The 14456-nt window shown below is 42.3% G+C and overlaps 1 protein-coding gene across 2 annotated transcripts in view; it reads right to left on the bottom strand.

The window, feature by feature from the left end:
* Positions 1-13898, bottom strand: part of nhsa (Nance-Horan syndrome a (congenital cataracts and dental anomalies)) — a 60595-nt gene extending 46697 nt beyond the window's left edge. Inside the window, exon 1 of one of the 2 annotated variants that reach the window (XM_078259780.1) lies at positions 13410-13898. In XM_078259780.1, coding sequence (XP_078115906.1) covers positions 13410-13689 — 280 coding nt within the window. In that variant the 5' untranslated portion in view covers positions 13690-13898. Of the gene's footprint in view, positions 1-13099; positions 13329-13409 lie in introns of those variants that run through there. The other variant, XM_078259781.1, reaches the window with a different exon arrangement.
* Positions 13899-14456: the final 558 nt, after the last annotated feature.

Genomic DNA, 14456 nt, shown 5'->3' with positions numbered 1-14456 from the left:
ACCACATCATTAATGTTAACAAGAAGTTAATTCCTTCCTTCCCCTGCCGATAGAGTACTGTATCTTCTGCAGCCTCTCCCAGCTGCCTGAATACCACGTTTCAGCCCTACAGGTTGAGCATACAGATCTTTCTTTGGCAGAGCACCAACGTCAACAACAATCAAGAAACAAGGAATACCAAATAGGGCGTGGGAATGTGTGCTTCATATGGACAAATGGAGTGCTTGACCAAATGGAAAAAATTTAAAAACCAAAATTTCTGGACCTCTGTAAATGATTTCCACTTTTTTGAATACCCTCTTCTTAAGCCTGACTTACAACAAAAAGCCACCATAAAAAGGCACAACAAAAGGCAGCACGAGTGCCATTGAAGGACAAATGGCCTGCATACAAGAAAGGCCTACAGAGCTAAAACTGAGACTCTCCAGCCTCATAAGCATGATAACTTGTAGAGCTGCAAAGATTAATCGATTAATTGTCAACTATTTAACTTATCGCCAACTATTTTGAGAATCAATTATTCGGTTTAAGTCATTTTTATATTAAAAAAAGTATAAATTGTCAAATTCCAGCTTGTTAAATGTGAATATTTTATAGTTTTTCACTCCTCTGTGACAGTAAACTGAATATGTTTGAGTTGTGGACAAAACAAGACATTTGAGGACGTCATCTAATAACCTAATAACTTGTGTTCTGTAAATACATCTTAATCACTCTCAGTGACGGGCTAAATGACTTGGTCCAGGCCTGGCAAAGCCTCTGCGTCTTAGCATTCCTTGATGTGGATGAAACAACAGTGGTGCGATGCAAAGATCAGGGCAGTCTGCCCCTCCCCGTGTCCTGCAGTCCTGCAGACTGTGTTTAAACCAAGAGATCAGACATCCGTAATCTCCATTGTCCCGTCCTGGGTAGACGACAGGGTCCTTCCATGGCCCACTTTAACAAGCAGGGCCATCTGCAGAGTCACAGATGGTCCCGGCAATGTCTCACACAGGTTCCCACATTTAGATAGAGGGTTAACCTGATATGAGCTGGTTTACTAAGATGAAAAATCCAAACACACACACACACACACACACACACACACACACACACTGAGCAAAGAAAAGCGGAGAAGCGTTTGCTGCTTTTGATAAGTCATTATAATCTCCCTTGGTATGCAGTTTATTATGTTTTCAAGTCCAGGATAATACAGCAGCTATTTTTCACACCGTATCTACACCTACATCACAGCGCTACAACCTGGATCTCCTAAAGCATGCTGCATATGCTTTAGATTACATTGTGTTATTGTCATCCGTCAGAATAAAGCAGTCTTTGATCCACCTCTATGCACTCCCTGCAGCACTGCACCTCTAAAAACACACATTCAAAAAAATAAAACACTGCTTAGCACAGCTCTCCCCGCCTCAGAGTACACCCTGTCCAAACTAACAAGAAGGTTCATTGGGTAAACCAAAAAAACGACGCCTTTATGACAGGAATGAACAGACATCCTCAAGGTGATAAATGAGGCGTTTTTGTCACAAGCTGGTGCCACCGTGGCATTTAGTGTCAGAGTGAACAAACAGAGGGGCAATAAAACAGGGAATGAGACTTTAAGGACACATGCAGTGAAAGAATTCAAATCAATGGGCATCAATGTGTCCTGCCAAATGGGTTCAACCGGGACATTTCTTCCTTTAGACAAAGTGCTGCCGAGGTAACTGTCCAAACTTTAAGTGAATGGAGAGACTTCCTACCGAGAGCCTCATTCAAACACGTCTCGTGACCGAGATCTCTGTCACTGATTGGCTGCTGGATGAAGCTGCCGAGCGCTATCCCAGCATGGAGGCTGTGAACTTGACCTAACGTTAAGGTGAAGACGGGAGGCTAGGAGACTCTGAGCTCTGACGGGCGAGCGTGGTCTGGCTTTGTGTCCCTCAATGGAGAGGTAATGAGTCACACAAACCTTCCCAGCAGCCAGCCAGCTGGCATGCAGCTCGCCTGCACAAAGAGATCTGCTAGGGTAGGCCTTCGCTCCAACGCTGGTCTGTTTCAGCATGGCAGCCATTCAAGCCCTGCTTTCCATTTTATTTAAACGAGTGCCTTTATGTCTGGATCTCAGTTAGTTTCTAGATGGATCGTCTGACTCACCTCCACTTTGTTCCCATTTACTGGCTGGTGGAGACTCTGGGGAGTGGGATGGACTTTTGATTTAGCCGGTCCTGTTCATGCTTAGACCTAAAACCAACCTTGGGTGTTTGAATTACAAGTGGACAGCTCTAAACACAACTGTGAGTGTACTGTGGACACACTGGGATGCTACTGGTCAAGTCACATGAGGTAGTCAGAGATACATTTGACCACATACCGTATGTCACAAACTTTGAATGCAAATGCATCCCTGACTCAGTTGATAGACTATATAGTCCAATTTGTAGTGTATAAATAGCAGAACAAACCTGTCAAACACAGATGGATGTGCATGATTTGCCTGTTCCAAAGTTCAGAAAAGGTTTTGAGCTCATACCGGAGCCAAAATATCAAATAGTCCCAATCCACCCCTCCTGTTACATAATGTGCCTATCTTCATTATGCAGACAGAGAGACTGATACACATCATGTCCGTGGACTAACTGGTTGTTGAACTATTTGATCATATGTTCTGTGAAGTAGAAATACAAACTACAAACACCAGTGACAATCAGGCTCAAACTTTAACTGCTGAGCTCCTCAGATTTACGTTGGGTTTCATTAAACCCCAGCAGTGTTTTTAGTCGGTACGCAGGATTTGCCACATTATTTTTATTATAAGATAAGTGTATAAAATGAGTCTTGTAAAACACAAGCCTCACACTGTATGGAATTATTTGGGAATGTTTGGCCTAGAGTTGGACATGAAAAACATTTCACTAAATATCTTAGCCTCCCACACAAGGAAAAAGTTACACACAAACAAATCCTGATGTCTGGTTACAGTTTAGCAGTATTCCCGGGAGAGAGTCTAAATGAAAGTCCATGCTTCTAATGAAACACACTTTCCATAGGGCTATGGGCTCCCGGGCTGGCGGCCAACAGATGGGGCTTATCAGCTGGCAACAACACAGCAGCACCTTCAGGTACTTTCCCCCCCATGCGCCATGTCCAGCTACCATTTCAGACTGAACCTGAGGGAGGGAATACGCTCTTCAGATAAACTGATGTGAACAATCCACAGCAGGCTGACCATCCATTAGTTCTGTGATGCAACAGTGGCCAACAGCCCTCGCATTTCCCATAAATAACGCATCACAAAAGCTATTTCCAGGAACTATTTCTCCCGGGACGGTCAGTGAAAACAAGCCAAAATCACAAGTGTAGTCACTAAAACCGTATGCCTTGTTTAAACCAAATTAAAATGGTATTAATGTGTGTACACCTAATGACACATACGTAGGTAAACTAGACTGCTAAAGCGAATTTAGCAAACCGGCTTTCCACAAGGTCATGTTTCATATGAAAACCAACTCAAAGCTTTGCCAGCTGTAATGACCTATGGCATTATTGTTACACACCTTGCGCGGTGGCATCAAAGGATTATTTCAATACTGTTTCCTGTTTGAAGTCACCTTGGTTCTTTTTTAGCTGCTTTTTAGACTTTGAATTCGTCGCCTACAGCATTCATAACTTTACCAAAATAACTGCAATTTTTCTTCCCGTCACATACTGTTTTCAGATTCTATTTATCACTTTGCACTGAAGTGCAATCCCTTCAGTACAAAACATTTTAAAAAACATGCCAGTAATTTGCTTGATATTACTGCTGCTCTTTTAGCAAGAGCGGAAAACCAGAAGTAAAAGCTAATTTGATTCATCTAACATTGTATGACTAAAAATGAAGCACAAACTCTAACAGTAAATTGCTCTGTGGTGGCTCGCTGCCTGATGTAGAGAGGTTGCCAAGACAGACTGGGCAAATCATCACAAAAGCCCAACAGCAGCTATGATGAGGATATAAAACTAGGTTTGTCCCAAATAGTATTTCATTTCTTTCTTCCAGTCTCCAACTCCCAACCAGTTCAGTGTTGAGTACAAACGTACTGATCACACTAACGCTATAGACTAGTCAGCATCACTAAGACACACAGATGTTATCTCTCCACATGATGAACTGTACTTTTTCTTTGCTTCTCAAGTGTACAGTAAACATGGTTGTTAAGGTAGAATGACACAACTGTTTCACAGCAAGAAAGCTCCAGACCGTTTTGGAGAGACAGGTGGAGTCAGAAGATTTAATTCTGTACCTTCACTGTGGAAAAGCAACAATACAACGTCTCATTCAATACATGTTTTCAGTACTCAGATGTCAGTGGAAGTTCCCTCCCAAGTCAGAACTCCCCAGTGAGCTTTGAGAGTGCAACTTTTAGATTGGTAACTGGATCTTTATTCAGGGTGAGAATCCAGTCCTTGGAAACGTGTGGGATAGGATGTCCTGTTTTCTCATAATTAAATGTATATTGGTAAGAGCTGTGTGGAAGTTGGATGTGTCATGAGACACACTGGGCATAATAAAAACCAAAAGGATTTACTTGGAAATCAAATGGCCCCGGTTTCACTTTCAGATTGAGCCAAGGGACATTTGATTACTCATTTGACTGCAGGGAAGTTCTGCAAACCCAGAGTACAGTGAGCTCAGTCCTCTCATTTACAAAAACCTACTGTACAGTGAATTATACATAAGTACTCAGAAACTCAAATATGAACCCATGCAAATTTACCCAGAGTACCAGGCATCAATTATATGTTGATTGGTGCTCAGTAAATGTTTAATTCAGAGAATCGCTAACTAATAAGCAGAACATAATGGAGAGCAGGTCATCCATTTTTCTGGCATAAGCCCTTTTTTTGCTGCTATAGCAGGCTGGTCTCTCCCCAGTGGGGCTGCTAGGAGCGGGATTGGCTGAATCTCAAAATAAGAAACTGGGATACAGAGACGAGTGAGAGCGGGAGAGAGGGAGAGACCCAGAAGCTCAGAGAAAGCAGTCAGAAGAGAAGAACAAAGTATACAAAATGCCTGAGGGAGCGGGGAGGCACAGAAATGACTGGCAAGAATAAAAGATGAATCCGGGTGGCGAGGAAATATCCCAGAGGAGGAGCGTATAAAGGAGGGAGGAACAAAAGCCGGTGCAGGAGGGTGAACTTGCGCGTGCATCATAGCACAATGAAGGAGTGGACTAAGTAGAATTCCCTATCTGCTAATAAATTATTTATACCAGGTGGGATTGGGCATTTTCCCTTTAAAAATTAGAAAAAGAAACAAAACTGCTTCGAAACTGTTCATTGGTGGAAAGGTGTTGAAGTGATGGGAAGCAGAGCACCGAAAACCTCTGTGTCCAGGTCAGTGACGCTTGTTCACAAACACTCCATCAGCGTGCTACAGGGTGCCCGCCACCACTTGCACTAAATTTGTAAGTCAGTGTGACAAGTGAGGGCCCACAGGACGGTACAAAGACAGCAGGAAGCAGATAAGACCATGACGAGGGAGTCTGGCCTGAGGATTGCTCATTACATCAGACAGTCACAAACAAGACAGAAAATATGAAATGGCAGAAGATACTTTCTGACTGAAGCTTCATCGATAGTAGAGTCTGTTCGAGGGGAAGTTTAGTTTCTGGTTCTTGTTGAATGTATTGTAATATATTGTATTGTATTCTTATAATGTATTACTATTCCAGTCAAAAGGCAACAAGAGAGATGACATCAAAATCAAATCTTTAAAATAATAGTTACTCTAATAATACTCTTATAAATATTTGTTGTCTTGCAAAGACTGAGATGTCCATTAGATATGAAGCTACGGGAAGCTAGCGGCCTATATCTATAAAGACTGGAAATAGGGGAAGCATCTAGCCTGATTCTGTCAGAACGTTAAAAAAGTCCACCAACCAGCACCTATTAATCTCACCAGTGACTTCCTTTGGACAGAGCCAGGCTAGCTGTTTCCCCTTTGTTTCCAGTCTTTATGCTAAGCTAAAGTAACTGTTCCCCAGCTGAAGCTTCATACTGTAACAGACAAAACTATTGTTCTTCTCATCTAACTCTCAACAAGAAAGCTCATAAGGGTATTTCCAAAAATGCCAAACTCTTCCTTAAAATAACATTATCTAAACTCTAAACTCGTAGTAGTAGTGGTGGTTGGTTTGCTTTAAATATTCTGTTATATCTCTGTGCTTGGATGAGATTACTCCAACTGTCCCACCGAACTGAAAATAAAACCTGACACCAGAAATGTTTCTTGTGAAGAGAATAGTCTTAGCCTAAACCGATGAGCCCACCGTTTACACACCCTCATATCCACAGGTGCTTTCTTTTTTGCATCACTTGTTGATGGTAGGATGATTGATGAAAAGGCTCTTTCAACATTAAAGACTCAACCTGGCTGATCCACTGGCTCGTATACAGCGGCGAGGGAAGGGGAGTTCACATTCCAGTCAAATCCCAGTCTAAACACCTGCATGGCAAAGACTACAACTTCACGTTTCCTTCCTGTTAAAATACCTAGTCAGTTTTAACTCACATTTTCCCCACCACCCACAGCTTTTACACGTTAGGTTTGTGTTAACGCTAGATGAGAATAGCTTTTGAAAGTGTCCATTGTAAAATGTAGATTAGCATACATGTATCAGGTTAACAATACACTGCGACATAAAACTTCCTATTGGCAGAAGAGCATGGGAGGATTTACTTAATATAAGGTCATTTTTATACAGCTGATTCATTCTCAGTGTCTCTGATCCTTTATCTCTCACTTCCTACTAATCTCTCTCACCAGATAAGTGAGTAAGGAGTGGAGACTCATATAATATTTTACTTTTACTTTTATCTTCTCCTCCTGCAAAGATCCCAAGATGTGTCTTAACATTTCTGTAAGAATAATTCCATTGCGTAATATTTAAGTCTGTCTTTGTGACGGGGGTGGTCTGGGGGGAGGGACTGCAGAGGAGCGGAAGATCATATCATTTAAAGACATTCTGAGTTGGGAGAGGAAATCCACACAGGTGGCCTGAAATGCTTCCGGCTATGGCGGCGGCAAGACAAAGGGCAGCCGACAAAAGTTTTATAGCCCTGTGAGCTGTCAATATTTCTCCAGGTTGCCATGGAAAAGAATGTGGTGAGGTGTTGTAAACGGCATGCTACAGTAAACTTAGTTTAACTTGAAGTCTGATGTGTATTTATTTGATCTTTGGGCAAAATCTAGTCTCAGCTACAGTATTAAGAATAACAGCTACATGTGGGCTCAGACAGATGGCTGAGCAGATGTTGTAGCGCCAAGAAGAGGAAAGATCTCTCCTGAATAAATAGAGCTGAGGTCAGACAGATCTTTATTCTGAAATTATAGGCGGTGCTTGTAATTGCTTTTGGTACCACAGGTCATTATTACTGACCCAACTGACCTGACTCAAAGTAGTTTATGTGTTGTTCAATGCTGAAAAGTCAAATGTTGCTGCAGCTTAATGTGTGGTTCAAAACCATTGGAGGAAGCAAAGGATAAAGAGCATACAAAACGTTTCATGGAGCTGGTCATGGCTCAGTTCTTTTCCAGCCATGAGTGACAGCCTGGGCTGAGGACTTTGTTTAAGTTATTGCGTTGACTTTGACAGGTTAATCATGCCTAGCTCTGGACTGTTTTTTGTCAGCCCGCTGACCTGTGGCTATTCAGTATCATGTCAAACGTAAAATCCACTCTAATTGGCCAGTCAAGTCTTTAGAGGCCGAGTGATAAACAAGATGGAGGCGGCTGTGTTTGCTCTTTTGTGATTTGAAGGGGTGTGTAAGGGGGGGGGGGTTTGAGGTCAGCAGGCTTTTGAGGTCAGGGGGTAAATGACTTTGCCCCCCATCTCCTCTTCAGGACAGGCTTGAATTGTACTGCTGATGCCTAAGCCCTACACTCAGAACTCTATAAAGAGTAATGACTGCTGGGGAGTGTTATTTAATAAGTGTGTGTGTGTGTGTGTGTGTGTGTGTGTGTGTGTGTGTGTGTGTGTGTGTGTGTGTGTGTGTGTGTGTGAGAGAGACACATACACACCTCAGGGCAAGGAGATAACTTATCATGGCCCCCTATTGAGTAAAAAAAACAATCCACTCTAACCAACAACAAACTAGAGCTTAACTTCCTCTGGAGGAACCTGACGTTACAAAAACAGGAATCTTGCATGTATACATTCCAGCAGAGAGGCCCTAAACACACTTAATACAAATGCCTACATGCCTGAAAATATACAGAAGACCAGCAGAGGGATTTTAGGTAAGTGTATAGACGGCCACACTCAGAAGCACTTGCTCTCGTGGAGGGTCCCACCGCAGGAATGTAAGGTGTAATCACTCACACATTTCCCTCAAGAAAAGCAATGAAAAACCTTAATTTTAACAAAACGTCTCCTTTCATAAGCAAACAGCTTCAACCCCTAACTCCAGTTTCTTCCCATCTCCCCTAATCACACCAGCCATCCAGGGCAATTTAGGGAGCATGTGTCGGGTGCAAGGTCCCAGAAGTGCAAGCGAGCATTGTGGTTTCCTGGTCACTGGCTTCTTGGAATGCTTGACTTGACAGAACGGCTCAGCAGAAACCACTTCAATCACAGGCCGAGCAATCCACCGGGGGCCGAGGTGCCGAGACGCACACACAGTTAATGGAGTGAAGGGGAAACCTTCACTTCAACTTGGTACAAAGACTGCATTTCTCATTTCAATGTCAAACACTCTGGTATAAAAATAATTTGCTGACAATAACGTGTTTATACCATATTATCAAGTTACAATGTAGAATACTGAACAAAGCCATTGGTTTGTTCATAGTTTAGTACTTTTTTTCATACTCTGGTCCCAAAAATTCAAAGTTAGAGTGCTGAATATAAGACACAAAGAGTGCATATAGAATGGATGACATGACAGTTGAATTAAAACAACAAGGCATAGCATCAGGGCTGTCTCGGCACTCTCAGTGTCTGTCTGGGAAGAGGGGGGAGGTGCAGGAATAAATGAGCAAGTCTTTGAAATGTGCTCTATAATTAGCAAGGGTACAATATCAACGGCAGGTTGTCTGGACCTGCAGAAATATGCTTACAGTTTTGACAATGAAAGAGAAAAGCGGAGGAGAGGCTCTGGATCCCGTTCTAAAGTGTGATCCAAGTTTCACTGATGTAATTCTTCTCTTTGTGTGAATGATTTAAAGTCTTTGTTCCCTTTATGGAAAGAGATTGAGGCTGGTGGCATAAAGTTCATTCCACATCTGTTCCCACCCCATATCACCACATATATTGAACTCAGTTACTTGATAAATTAAAAAAACAGAACCACTAGAGAGGACACTACTGAAGAAATGTTGATTTCACTCACTGTGATATATTTTCATTCCTGTGTTATCTGAAGCTCTATCGAGTATGCTAACATTGATTGCTATTGACCTTGGATGGAGTGTGCATTGACTCGCTGTTGCAGCCTCACTTAGTAAATCAAAGTCCCAGTAATAGCGGGACTGGGTCAATGAAATGCAGAAGGGAAGGACTGTCAGCAGGCTAATGTGGTTTCCTGGTCTAAGCCGCTCTTGTGGAGTTTACAGTCGCATAGATGATGTGCTACTGCCGTCCACAGAAGCTTTCATTCCAGGCAACAAGGCTCTCACAGAGCTGCATGAACGTCACAGTGCTGAAGTGGAAGGCCGGCTCTGGAGTGAAATCAAGAAACAGAGAGGATGGCAACTGCAGAGCATAAATACATGGTGCTCAATCTTACTCAAGGGTTGGTTTTAGCAAGCGGAAAAGTAGCACAGTGGAAAGCCTAAAGCACCTAAAGCAAAGTCGTGAGAAATGTTCCCTGCTGCAGGCCCTTGTCTTTTCTTAAATGTAAAATAAATAACATGTAGACTAGTATGTGTCAAGCTGATTTCTTTGAGTTCAGACATTTAAGCTCAATGAACTTGACAGTTACAAATGTTCTACTAGAGTTTTAAAACAAACTAAATTAGTAAGCTGGTTAGTAAATGATGTATAACTTCAGAGTAAAATCTCCAAACATATGCGGGAACTGTGAATTCTGCACACTTAGTCAAATGTATTTCTACTAGGAGTAATATAAACACTTATCTAAAAGATAAGATATTACTCCTGGCTGTTTTTTTATGTGGGAACATTTCCAAACATTTTTTAGCATTTCTTCGAATTCAATTTGTATTCACATAACTAATTATACATGTGTGAAATAAAACCTTTTTGTTTTGTTCAAAGCAATTTTGCCAGTGAACTACAGTTGTACTGAAGGGTTATGTTCTAATTCTACAACCAATAACATTATCGCTTTCAACTTAATACTTTAAAGTCACAAGATTATCATGTAAGACTATGCACACCGTTTCGCAACACTAATGCATGATGGACTTCTTCTATCCATAATGAGCAGAAAGAGAACGATGACACAGAAATGTGAGGCATCTTGTGTGCTGCTGTGCTTAAAGTTTTTTCTGAGTTTTACTGAGTGGATCAGTGAGACTAATGCTTTTCTCTATTTGGTGTTGTGAGACAGTCTCTGGAGCGGCCTGTACAAGGAATGTGGTCAACTGCCAGCCATGTGCTCCTGGACCAAAAAAACCAGAGGGCCACTTGCCGCCACAAGAATTACAGCTCCCCCTCCACATTGAGCCTAGTGTAACTTAAAACCCAGCAGAGTGCTCTAACATGGGACTCTGTAGTGCTACAGAGTCCAGTCTGGCAGAGGAGCTGTGATGGTAGTCAAACACAGACATTGATGGGGTGTCACAGGAAAGCTGTCCAAACACAGGGCTGAGGGATACATGCCAGGCTCCTGGTACGTAAACGTCTGCTGAAGTGTGTGCGAGGCAGTGGATAAGAGTCAGAGAAAGAGAAAGCAAAAACATTTCTATTTATCCATGGATTTGGATAAATAGATTACCAAACAGAGACCACTTCTTATTTTTCATTTTTACATAAACATTTAAAGTGTGTACTGTTTGTCTAAAAGCATATCTGGTATTATATTGTTGGATTCCATTGTATAAATAGCCATGGTGATCAATCACAGACAGTAGAAGCATCACCTAAGCTTCTATATATGGACGTGCTGGCTACTTAGTACAGCTGGTGTTGTTGATAGATAATAAAAAGCTCACTATGAGATGGACCAAAAGTGAAGAAAAAAACACTGCAAAAAATATACCTGCATTCAAACATTACCACAGAGGGAACTGGACAACAGCTACAATACTACACACAAATGATGTGTGTCTGATGCACCACCAGAAAAAAAATACTTCTTCTAAACAGCATGTTGGCTCACACGGGACAGCACTTGTGATCCTTTACCAATGGGTCAATATCTGATTGTGCATAATCCAAAGTGGCAAATGAATCTGCAGCTGTGTCCTTCAGAGACAAGTCACAGCCACATCATGAAAGCAGCCCCCCCCCTCTTCCAAGCTCCCAGTGCCTTGAACTGCTCCATTTACACTAATTGTCATTCAGATGAGGGAGGGTTCTGTTGTTTAAGGCTGGCCCTGACACACATTAATATGAAAAGCACAATTAAGAGTAATTAGGCGTTTGCAGGCAAAAGAGGGTTATCTGGTAACCTAGCACGCAAGATCCATGCAGCATGGAAGGATTTGATCATTTCATCCCAACATCTTCACTCCACCCTGTAGACGTGGGATGAATCACACAGTAAATCATTTGACTTAAATGTTGCCGTTGGGTGTCATCTTTAAACTGCAGCTTAATCACAGCATGAGCACTTTATTTATAAAATATTGCTCTCATTACAACACTGCTGTAATAACTTTTTTATCACTGATTCTCAGAGTTGCCTTTATCAAAGTAGCTTCCCAGATTAATTGACATGGAGTCTGGTTAGATACAGAGAGCTGGAGTCAAAAGAAAACTATGATAAACTCGTAATGAACTAGATTCTGTGTCACTTATAATCCTCCATTAAAACAATGTGCTTCCACCCAGCTCAGAGAGGAGCCTACTTGCAAATATGAACTGATGGAGCCTCTTTAGATCAGGCTCAAGCTCTCTTCAAGACCAAACAGCAAAGGGCCAGGAAAACTAGCCTGCAAATGTTGCCTCAAACAGGAGCTACAAGCGCTGGCAAAAATAATCTCTGCAGACGTCTCCCAATTTAAAATCAGGTTTAAGAGGGGTCATGTATGTGTTTTGAGTTTAGCAGGCAGCAGATAAATACCTGCAGGCAAACTAATCCATTCACAGACCACAGGAAGCATGGTCTGGGGAACATGCAAGGACTTGCTGAACTCTAAACTAAAGCAGTGTAAATGCACTGGGATATGTCCAAGCTGGAGGACCTGTTCTGGGGATAGAGAGGGGCGCACAGGTTTCCTATGTGCTTCCTGGAGAGTGGGTTTATACATAAACACACACACACACACACACACACACACACACACACACACACACACACACACACACACACCCCCTCCCCCCAGTCACTCAGGGGGGACACAGAAAAAAAGGCAGGCAATGGACACATGCTGTGTTATCAGGGTAATGAATTCTCACTGGTGGTCAAGCAAAGTTCAACACACAAGCAGGACAACCGTGAGGAGTTTCATTAACTTGAAACACTTTGGCTCAACATATATCAGAGGCCAGCAGAACTTATGCTTATATCTGTATCAACTGCCACTGACACTCAGTGGTGTTTTTAAATCTAAAAATATCGACGTTGTGACGCAATCACAGCAAAAAACACTCACACAGGTTAACTGCTTCCCACTTGGACCAATGTGCGTCATTGACAAAGTTACCTGTAACTGTAAGTCTAGTTATATAAAGCCATAACCAGCATACTGTAAAGTTACTCCATGAGAGAAATCCTGTCTATAGCAATGTAATAGCTAAGTGGCTAACGTTGCTAGAGTAGCATGAGCTCGGTACAGACAGGCTGACACACGCCCCTTATCGTGGGAAGAGATGAAAACAGCAGCGCGTGTCTCCCAATATGAACTAATAAGCTAACTGAATGTCTACAAAAACAACTAAGCTAACTAAAATTAACTAAAAATGGTAAAGAAATTATAGTTGCCTGGCTTAATGAACTGGCTTACCGTGCGCTGGTGATGGTCAACAATGATTTTACTGCGACTTTCTCGTACTTTCAAGGAGTTTTTAAACTAGTATGGTATCATTTCTGTAGCGACTTAATATTATGCAACTTGTGGTAAACTAAGCTAAACATTTTTTATCTACGTCATTATTTGCTTGTAGAAATTTAGTCCGAAGTCAACGGTGAAAAGTGGAAAAGATGCCTGCTCCTCGATCGCGTGTGTTTTCCCCGTGCCGTTTTCTTTCAGAGCCGCGCGCGGGACATGCGCACGTAGCTTCTATATAAAACAGATAATAACAGAGAGTACTCACGCACTGCCTCCTGTTTGGGGTCCAGCTCGGAGCAGGTCTGCTGGAGTTTGTTAATCTTACTCTGTAGCCCCCTGACCCGCAGGTTGGTGGATGAGAGGTCGTTTTCCAGCTCCTGGAATATGGAGCAGGCATGTTTGGCCAGGTCCGACAGCTGCCGCAAGGTCCGAGATAGAGCCACATTACTGATGGAGACCAGGTCCTCGAAAAGCAGAGCGTCCTCGTTTGGGATTTGATGCCTGCACAGTAACTGAGGTTCCACGACTCGTTTGGCAAATGGCATGTTGGTGTGGACCGAGGAATAAATCCAATAAAAGTGACCCAAGAGTGAGCAGAAAGTAGTTCTCTCCCCTCGGCCCCTGGTCCAGTTTCTCCGAATTCAGCTGCTGCTGATGCCCCCCATCCTTTCATTTGTTAGAGAGGACTGTTGTGCTCCTGGCTGCTTCGCCGGGTCATCTGCTGCCCCTAATGCTAGAGTGTTTTTCACTGCTCCGAAGTAGAGGTGGTTTTTAAAAATGGCGGCAGTGAAACATGGAGCGGAGTTCCAGGCTGGACTGGATCCGGACACCCTAGCTGTCGCTGTTGAAGTTGCCGTGTTGGCTTCACGGCCCCAGGAAAAATAAAGATGATGGTCCTGAAAAATCTCCAGGACAGGAGGGACGTTGCATACACATCACAACAAATGTCTTCTGGGCATGTTATAACACTTGTGTTGTCCTCGGGTCAAATGTGACCCGTTTTCAAAGTTTTTTTTAAATCAGAAATATGGGTTTCTTACAACCAAATTGCCCAAAGTAACTTAGATGCATGCACGTTTGTGTATGGAACCCATGTATCATTCTTCCCAGGTAAAATTAATGATTACTTCCATTGAATTTTGGGTGTTTTATTTAATTTGATAGTATTTGAGAAAAATGAATACAGTTTTAATACAGTATCCTGTCTAAACTTTGACATATACGTTCTGTGATTCACTCAACATCCTCTGATCTCAACTATTAGTCAGAATAATTCATACTTTTTGCTTTTTTTAACTCAAAAATTAGGTAT

Source organism: Sander vitreus, chromosome 9, assembly GCF_031162955.1.
Source record: "Sander vitreus isolate 19-12246 chromosome 9, sanVit1, whole genome shotgun sequence".
NCBI classification, from domain to species: Eukaryota; Metazoa; Chordata; class Actinopteri; order Perciformes; family Percidae; genus Sander; species Sander vitreus.
Note: the sequence above shows the minus strand (reverse complement) of the source record. Positions and strands in the feature narration are given on the sequence as shown.